General features: G+C 29.6%; 1 protein-coding gene across 1 annotated transcript; it reads right to left on the reverse strand.

Annotated features, from left to right (window-relative positions):
- Positions 1 to 4637: 4637 nt before the first annotated feature.
- LOC123655306 (deoxynucleoside kinase) lies at positions 4638 to 10484 on the reverse strand. Its single transcript, XM_045591121.1, has 4 exons — positions 10326 to 10484; positions 9993 to 10245; positions 6007 to 6161; positions 4638 to 5141 (listed from the first exon to the last, which is right to left on the reverse strand). The coding sequence occupies exons 1-4, from the start codon at positions 10482 to 10484 to the stop codon at positions 4965 to 4967; spliced, it is 744 nt and encodes a 247-aa protein (XP_045447077.1). The 3' UTR covers positions 4638 to 4964.
- Between the last annotated feature and the right edge of the window lie 306 nt (positions 10485 to 10790).

Below are 10790 nucleotides of genomic sequence, written 5' to 3' on the forward strand. Positions count from 1 at the left end.
ATAAGAATATGTACGATTTTATTTTTGTGTTACCCACATTAGGAATTCTAAACATTTTTGAATATCATATCAAAAATTGACCGCTCCAGCGGGGTTCTAGTGCAGGTAGATCTAGAACTTAGAAATCCGTTTTGGTGTTCACTAATATACATACGAAAATGTCTTTGAAGGACAGGACAAACAAGTGATTCAAATATTTTGCCAAATGCAGAAAGTATTGAGATAGGCCTATAATTTGACACATTTTCCTCAGATCCATTCTTTTAAACTGGAACTGCTTTTGCTGTTTTCCATACTGAAGGAAAAACACCTGTAGAAAGAGATGTATTTAAGATTGTTAGTAACGGATGAACTAATTCACCCACTAATGTTTTAATGAAAGAAGTAGGCACGTTGTCTGGACCTGCTCCTTTATTATCATCCAGTTTCTAATTTAGCTAGACTACTTTCATTATCCAATAATGGCGCGTCAAGGGATATTGAATTTAATTTTAAAGATAAAAGGAAATGTGAGTGGACAACACTGAGTGGACGACACAAGTGGTGTTTTTTTGTAATGATTCTGTTCATAAACAGAGGAAAAATTACTTGTAAACATATCGCATACGATCTTCGTATCAGACGTAGTTATATTCCCATCAGACATACTAGCTGGATATCGACTAGGACCACCTCTTTTACTTTTAACTAAAGACCAAAACAACTTACGATTCTTGGCTAATCCAACTTCTAGCTTCCCCATGTTACACATTGTAACAATGTGTAGCTAGCCTTTCACACCTGCTACCAACAATATATTCAATTCGATCACGAAGCTTGTTATATGTTTGATATCGAAGTCTTATTTTATTTTTTTCTTTGAGATTTTTAATTAATTTTTTACTAAACCACGGCGGATAAGAACTAGTTTTTACTTTCTTTAATGGAAAGAATTGCTCTATTGCCTTATTTAGATAAAACCTGCCAACCATCCCATCAATATCATTATTTCTACTAAGCAATTGTTTCCAGTCCAGTTGATAGAAATATTCACGAATAGAATCATAGTCGGCCTTTTTGAAATTGTGTTCTAGTCTCAAGATTGTATGGCAATCTTTTATCCTCCGACGAATCGTTGGTTGGGTTACTTTTGTTAAATTTGTACGTTGCAGCTATCACTTGATCACGAATCCTGGTTGAAGTCAACTGTACTACTATTGACCTAGAGCAAGTAGTTGTTGCGTTAAGTTTGGCCACGCGGGTACAATTTAAAACATCATGCTCATTCAGCTTACAGTGGATAGTGTTTCCCAGTTGAGAGATAACTGTCAGTAAGTTTTCATTTTCCTTTCCTGTACACATTGAATTTACAAGTTATTGGACCTCGATTGTTGCTCAAGATAATTTATACGTCTTGTGCGATCAATCACTTTAAAATTTAGCTTGTAGTTGTCTTCCTTTACCTCCTTTACGGTCTCAGCTGCGACTTTTTGTTGCCCTTCTATGCAATCAAATCGTTCGTTCATAAATGACATGGAGTCAGTGATGTGTTCCATTTCCTCTTTTATGGGTGCAAGTTGTTCATTGAGGTTTCTAATCAAGCAGTCGCTGTTTCATATACATGGTGTCTAATTGTTCCTTAAGAACATCTTGAACAACCCTACGAACTACATCAGCAGTCACGAAATCAGTTGAAGGTGACGTAGCCTCAGTAGGTGTAATTAAAAGCAACCCTTTTGCTTCCTCTGGTTGTGGATATATTTTTAATGAGGGTAGTATCTGTTTTTGACATCTTTGGCAGTTTACTCTTACACGTTGGACATTTCCAATGATCAGCTTTTCCAACTACTTTACTAAAGACAGGCACTCATAATAACATCTTTTTATACAGCTATTACACCTGATAAAACCCTCATCACCGACCCCATCCCCATCACAGCAACCCCAAGGTGTAAATTCAGACATTATTGCCGAATAACTTAAATATTCTTCAATTTCGAAAATTACAACTTTAAAAATAATGATTAAAAAAATTAATTTTATAAAGATAACGTAAAAAAATGACATTTACAAGTAATACAAAAAATATATACATACAATTAATGCAAAAAAACATGTACAAAAAAATATATAATAATAACTTAAATAGAATTAAAACTACAATTTTTTTTTTTTTTTTTTATAGGAAGTTCATGAGATTCGATTAACTAACATCTGGTGAAAATCTTTACAAATGTTATGAAATCACACCACATGGCCGGCACAATAATTGATTTGTCGAAATTATGAAACCGTTTATACAGAAATGTCTGTGACCTTTAGGCACCTAATGTGCAACGCAAGAAAACTGTCTGATTATTTAAAATAAATCGATTTCTATAGTATAAGCAGTTGATGAGACACTAAAAATAGAATATTTTAAGTGAACAACTTATGAAAGAAAAGACGACGATCTTGAGTCTCACACCATTCGAACTTCATTATACTTGTATATTTTTTTACTTTACGTTTATGTAAACATTCGGCAGTGCTGAGTACGAAAATCCAAAGCTTTTACTATAAATTTCTTTATAATGAAAAATTCAACGCAATTTGCATCCTTCGCCATTTTAGTTAAATATAAAAAGAATAAATACATAAAACGCCGACGCTTCGATTCTATGCCAATGTGAATAAAAAAAATTTACTCCTACATAATATATATCCATGTAATTAATTAACTTTCGCTCACATGTTAAGTCACTCATACCGACATACTCATAAAAATAAATCATATGCACCATATTTATTAAAACATTTATGAATTCACAATTTATTGAACAGAAAATTATCACTATAATATTAAAAGAATATTTAGATTTACAAAAATGCATTAGAAGTATATTTCTTATCTTCTGAACTATGTTATATTCTATATTAAATATGAAATTGTTGATGTTGTAATTTACAGTAATAAATGCATTCCATAATACACTCATTTTCTCATGTTCTACTAAAATGATGGAACAAAAAATTTACTTGTGATTTTGTTACTAAAATAAGTTTCTTATTTACTAACTTACACATAATTCTTTTAATAACTAAACAAACTAATACTAATAAAACTGTTTCAGCTTTTGTTTAGATTATTTAACGCGATCTAATATAGTGTATTTAGGACCTTTATACTATATAATTAAATATATTAAGTTTCTTTAAAATATAATTATATGCAATAAAACTAAATCTATGCACTGGTTTCAAATCGATAAAGTGGTTTGCTTGATATAAACATCCCTTTTACTACAACCCTCGCTGTTGCTAAGATTAATATACTTCCATGCAAAGTTAGGACGGGTCGCTAGTTTTTAATAAAAGTATTACGACATTTTATTGTTTTTATTAATAAGCAATGGTAGGCTGGAAAAGGATATGGCGTCAGATCCGCGTTTTGTATATTTTAATTGAATTATGTATTAAAGAAATATAAAATTTTAGGTTTATAAGTTACAGTACGATAAAACATCAATAAAAGAAGGTTGGAATCATTTCTTTTATATACTGATCTCTTTATATCTTTTTTTCTACCTATACATAATTTCATAGAGATGTAAAACAATATTTATTAATTTACAAAGCTGAACGCATGTAATCAGATTAAAGCTTACATAGGTACCACTTTCTTGTATGTAGCATTGAAACAGTCTAAGCATATCTTACACACTGGTACTTAACAAAAATTTATAATTTTATATATCAAATTCAAAAACATTGTGTTATTCAAAAGGTGGCTTGAATTTACAAAAACCTCTATACAGTTCTAAAAACAAATTAAAAAAATTCAGATAATTAATTAGAAATAAATATAGGAAATGAAATATATCGAATACTTAGAATTTTCTTACATCACTAAGTCTATAAATATGTATGATACTTTTGAAGATATATAGGGCATTTTTTTATCAATTTAAGCACATTCATAACAATCATTTCATCTATTTTATTTTCATAATTGTTTTATTTAATACCAAACTAATTTATGAGTTAAACTAAAATATTATTTTCGAACAATTTTTAATGAGGTAAATAACAAGCATAATTACCTGAATTCGTTAGATATATCAAAGTTGGTAAGTCAAAAGGTTTATAATTTTAATGGAAACAAAATTTATATATTACAAAATGTGTCTTATTTCGAGTAAATGTCATAGAAATATGTCAAGAATTTGATTGTAGATATAAAATGACAAGGTCCAAAACTCCTCCATTCAATATATGACATCCTTCCCTGTGATATTCCTCACCCTATAAATGTTAATCTTTGTTAATGTTGGTGTTATTCCTTACTGTACTCGAATCGAGTCAAGATAAGAGAATAAAATTAGGTTGTTAATAAATCATGTGTCAGTCCTAGTGTAATAAAGTTTGTAATAGTTTAGTTACTAACAGCTATAGTCTTAGTTTAACAGTAAATTTTTGTGTTGTTTTAGGTTAAAATGTAACATTGAAAGTCTGACTATTTTGGCTGTTTTCAAAATTAAAATGGAGACTGTTATCTCAACCGCACCAACCAATCTCCTTTGTGTATTCTCCACTCTAAGTGACATTGGCGGAATGAACTGTGCCCCACTGGCACAACTGAAAGCCATTTACCGAATTAATTAATCAAAATTACAAGCACAGTGCAAGTAATATTTATTTTAAACCAAGCATTTTTTTTTTAATTTATTGATTTTAATTATTGGCTCTCAATAATGCCAAAATAGTATGGATGAATTTGCCCGTCTTTTAAAAATTATTTAAAGAATGTAGGAGACCTAATTTTAGTGTTTAATAATACAAACTCTAAAAGCCAGCAAGTCTTGAACCTCACAAAATCTGTACATATTTTTCATTTTTTTTTTTTTAATGCGACAATTGCCTTGTGATAAAAATTAAATTCAATCAGTAATAAATATTGAAATATAAAATTATATGAATTTATATATATATTGTAATGCTATGTGTTAAAGTCTAATTTGTGGTACTATTTTAATGGCAGATCCTGTAATAGGCTTCTTTGGACTCATTTTATTTGGTGATTGCATCACAACATCCACTGCCCGTCTTAGAATTTGGTGTTCACTTTTCTTATACTCTTCAGTTATTTGAGATAGGTCCAAATCTGCATCAATCATAAGAACCTGAAAGTTAAAAGTATACCGATTTTTAATCATCTAAGATAGTTTTCTTTTTTTTTAAGTAAAATGTCTTTAAACACGTTTGTCTTGGGGAGTAAGCTAGTGAGTACGTGAGGATAAGGTTATGAAAAGTGTGATTGGGCGAGGCGAACAGAAGGTGAGAGGGAGATAAAGGTATTGAAGATAAAAAAAGAGAGTTACGTTTCGTAAGTTTTACTTTAGCCGTGTGGTCTAAAGCACACTCGTTTTTTATGTTACTCCATCAATCAATAAACTACTTTTAGTGTAAGTTATACTTTACAGTATTTAGTATATAAATGTAATATAATAAATAATGTAACAGAATGAATACACAAAACAGACAATTTTAATTACCAATATAATATGTACATATACATAAATATCAAAATGAATCTATATTAATTTATTCATTTGTACAAAAAAAAAGCTAAATTTCATAGTATCTTACAATAGTTACAATACAGAAATACATATTTGAAATGTATATTTTAATTCAGATTCAAATAAATAATGATATAAATATAAAGCAACGACTAAATATAAGTTCATAGCTTTAGAATAACCTGCCAAAAAGTTTTTTATCACAGCATTTAACATTACAGACGTTACAATGTACATTAATATATTTCTCCCCAGTCATTTAAGTTTCCCATTATTTTATAACTTAATACTCGAAAATTCATAGAGCCGAAAAAGTTCCATTAAATTCGAAAGAGCAAACATCAATTTTGACCCACAATTTAAATTACCATACAATTTCAAGGAGTTCAAATCATGTAGACTATATAGTACTCACAAGAATACTCTCTGTAACATAGTTGATGTAAAGTATATAAAAACTACTTACAGGTGCAGGACACTCTGCAAAGGTCCTATTAACAAGCCAGTCTTCATGTAATTTGTGTAGATCCTCTATATAAGACAGAGGCACGCACTGTTCTTCTGACCTGGCCCGCTTTTTTATCCTTTCATGTACAATCAGTGGTGATGTCTTGAGATAAACTGTTGATTACAAGATAGTTTTACTTCTAGTATGTGCTTTATAATTAAGATTATGACCCTAACAACAAGTTTTATATGAAGTACTAGCGACCCGCCCCGGATTCGCACGGGTGCAATGCTGATACTAAATATACTACAGAATGTATTTATTTATAGTATGAAGCTAGCTTATAGCATAGTTATTAACATAATAACAACATTCAAATATACGTCGTTAGATTACACGTTGTTACTGAATGGGTTGAAGAAATAAAGGTTCACTGCACGTTCCCCGTAGGTGATAGCGTGATAATTTGTAGCCTATATGTTGGCCCGACTTCTTAATAATATTCGTGCCAAATTTGAAGTAAATCTATGCAGTACTTTTTAAGTTTATGCCGGACATACATACAGACCAACAGACAAAAATTCTAACAACTATATTTTTGGCTTCGGAATCGATTGCAGATCACACCCCAAGTATTCTTTTAAAAAAATATTCAATGTAGTTTTGACTTTCCTACCATTTTATTATAGGTATGTATAGATTATAGGAAATAAATTGGATAAGTAAAATTGCATAATGTTTAAAAGATGTTGGTATTTTAAATTAGTTATAACTTACCATTGCTTTCAAGTGATTTTATGTAATAGTAACTAAAATTAATGTAGTAACTTTGCTGGATTTTCTACTATTCATTTATTATTAAATATAAGTTTGTTTCCCAAATATAAATAAAATATAATAAAGGGCATGGTCAATTAAGGAAACATAGATATTGTGTTTCCTAATAAAAAATCCATTCCAAAAATTTGATACATATATGTTCAGTAGTTTATTTATCAAAAATATAGCTGATGACCTCACAAAAGTACAGGATGGAAATTTAAAAATATTAAACAAGGCTACCACTGTAAGTTGATATTTTACAAAGTGAAATAATCCATTAAATCGTATAACTAACTGCCTGGTACCTGAAACTTCATCTACTTACTATTTATACTAACATTGCATTATATAAACAGAAGTAAGGCTCTGCTTACAAAATATGTTAGTAAACAATTATAATTATGACTTATTGCAATTGCAATTATATGAACATTAAATTTATTCTATGATCAGAACATCAAAAAGGTTAGAAGTATTTGCTTTCCTCACAAAATTTCTTTGTAAACAATCTTTCTCCTGCCTATATTATTAACCTGGATCGTCTACTTTTCAATATTTTTATAAATGATATACATAAACTTTTCGAGAATTCAGATATACTTCTTTATGCTGATGACATGAAAATTTTTAGGTGTATATCTAATAATTCTGACTGCATACTACTTCGAATGACTTAAACAAATTGTGGGATTACTGCTCAGTGAATTCCATGTATCTGAACATACAAAAATGCTACATAATATCTTTTTCAAGTAAGTCAATTAATTTTAATTATCAACTAAATCAGAAGACAATAACACAAGTTACCGAGGTGGGAGACTTGGGTGTTTACATCAATAGCAAATTAACTTTTAAGTTACATAATAATTTTGGTACTGCTAAAGCATTTAGAATGCTTGGCTTTGTGTTGAGAGTGGAACGTGGTTTTAAGAATGTTGGCACAATTGTTCTCCTTTATAACTCTTTTGTAAGATCTATCTTGGAAAACTGCTCAACTGTATGGAATCCATTTTATAAAAGTCATGTTGCTGAATTTGAAAAAATTAATTATAAATTTAAAATATTTTTAAGTTACAAAGCTTCACTGCATATCCAAGATATACCTTATATTCCTTCTTTAGAAAATCGTCGATTGGAGAGAGACCAAATATTTTTATTTAAGTTACTTCATAATTTTATTGATTCCCCTTATCTACTAAGTAATATATTATTTTGGTGTCCCAAAATAAATACACAGTCATAGTCAGTCCCTATTTTATGTGCCTAGAACTAGGACCAAATATACGCAGAATAATTTTACTTTTAGAGCATGTAAAATGTACAACCAATGTTATCATCACATTGATTTGCCACTTGTTCAGTGCAATCTTTAAGGAGTGAATTACGATATGCAATAAATTTTCAATTTATTATTAATTATTTACATAATTCATAAATTTCTAGTAGGTTCGTTTGATTTTGTTATAAATTCACTTAATTATAATTGTATTGTGGTTTGTTTGATTTTGTTATAAATTAACTTAATTATAATTGTATTGTAATTAGTATAATTCATTTTTAATGTTGTATATAACTGAATTTGTTATCTTTTAATTATTTATTATTTCATTGATAATTGTATTAAATGTATCTATTCGTATATGTTTACCTGATTATTCAATTAACTACTGTTTGAATTATTTATATTTCTGTGTGTATCAATTATTTCTTATTAATGTGTGCTTTTTAGCTTATTGATGAATTGTTTACTGTTAGAAACTTTATTGTTTTATGTATCAGTTGTATGAGATTTTTTTTCCTGGAAATATTGTACTTTTTGTTTCCTAAATAAAATAAAATAATAAACATTATATTCTTAGAACAGATGAAAAAGATCTGCAGAATTAGCTTTGCTCGAAAAAGTTTTTGTAAATAAACAATTCAATGGCTTTGTCTTCATTGCTAGTCATACTAACAATGGATTCTATGAACATAACAAAAACATCATAAAGGTCTTCTGACATATTGTTATGTTGTTTTTGTTATGCTGGCATCCCTTACAAAATTTCGTGGTAACATTATTTAACACATATTGGTAAGCAAATATTTATATAAGAACAACTCTTTATAAATGTCTGATAATTTTTTACTAAATGAAAATTTTACATTAAGAGTTTAATAAGCATTTTTACAGAAATATAATTAAGACTTTTAAATTTTAAAGTAATGCATGCATGCATTGAATGCAATTGAAGACGTCATTAACATGATGAGCTAGATAAAAACATTATATATTATCTAAAAGATAAACGTTATCTGTAATATTATAGAAACAAGTACTAACATGAAACAGACAACTTTTATTTTTTTATGTGTTGCTACAAAAGTTATAATAATATTACCATATAATACAAAAATTCTACTCTTCAAATTAAAATGTCTACACATTTAAGCAAAATTAGCAATTTTCTTTATTTCAGAATTAGTACCAACAATTTTATACATACTACTCTTGAAAGTTAAAATATTGTATCCTATATACACAGTGTATACACAGTGTTAGGTTATTTACTTCTTTCAAACAGAAGGAAATATACTTAATAATCTAACCATATAATAAAATGGTTGGAAAGTCAAAACTGTGCATTGAATATTTTTTTTAAAGAATACTTGGGGTGTGATCTACAATCGGTACCGAAACCAAAAATATAGTATTTAGAATTTTTGTCTGTATGTATGTCCGGGATAAACGCAAAAAGTACCGCATGGATTTACTTCAAATTTGGCACGAATATTATTAAGAAGTCGGGTCAACATATAGGCTACATATTATCATGCTATCACCTACCGGGAACGAGCAGTGAACCTTTATTTCTTCAACGCATTCTGTAACAATGTGTAATCTAACGACGCATATTTGAATGTTATGTTAATAACTATGTCATAAGCTAGCTTCACACTATAAATAAAGACATTCTGTAATATATTTACTATCAGCATTGCACCCATGCGAAGCCGGGGCCGGTCGCTTGTTATAAATAATATTACACCCAAACTCTGGATAAGACTTGAACCCACAACTCAAGAGCAGAAAGTAAACTGATAACAATACTAACAGACATCAACAACAACACTTACAAATTAAACAAAAAATAATAATAAATAAATTAGAACTTATAATGCAAAACATTTCAAGTACTCACCGATAAGATCAACGTCAATTGGTATCTCCCGATGTATGAACCTGAACCACTCGTCGAGAACAGCAAACTGAGCCGGGTGAAGGGTTCCGGTCCTCATCATGTGCTCAACAAAGCAATATCTAGCGCTAAATACTGATCGCTCCATTAACTTCACTGGGGTAGCCGTAGGCCGGCGATGCATGTCTAGCATCGTCATTGTAACGTACGATTGAAAGGGCATTGCCCATTTAACGGGATCCTTGTACATTAAGTCCTGAATTACGAAAAAGTATCGTCAATATTACACGAATATTTCATAATATTATGTATGTCGATTAATAAAGATAAACTCACTAAAAGATTCCACCCCCTTAGATTGCGCCATTCTTCCACAGGTTCAGTAAGTAGTGTTATATCTTCAAATTGTTGAAAATGTTCCAAAAATGTTGTTTTTCCGCTTCCGATATTACCCTCAACGAGAACAGTAAACGGTTTAGAATGAGGTGCGCTCATCTTGTGTAATAGTCGTTGAACTAAAATAAAAATATTTTCAATCAACTAACACTAAGAATGCACCCGGCACCGCGAACACGACACATGAATTGTAAGATTAACGCGGAACGCCTCAATGTTTTCCCGCCTAAATCGACCTATTGAGTTGACCAAAAATAACACACTCAAAAAGAAGCTGTCAAAACGGTAAAAGAGTAAATACACAAACCTTTGTGACAAAATTTAAAAATATTTCCTCGTATCATTGTAAATGGAAATAATATTCTTTTGAAAGTAAAAACATTATAATTATCAACCGTGTTATTT

Source organism: Melitaea cinxia, chromosome 1, assembly GCF_905220565.1.
Source record: "Melitaea cinxia chromosome 1, ilMelCinx1.1, whole genome shotgun sequence".
Taxonomy (NCBI): domain Eukaryota; kingdom Metazoa; phylum Arthropoda; class Insecta; order Lepidoptera; family Nymphalidae; genus Melitaea; species Melitaea cinxia.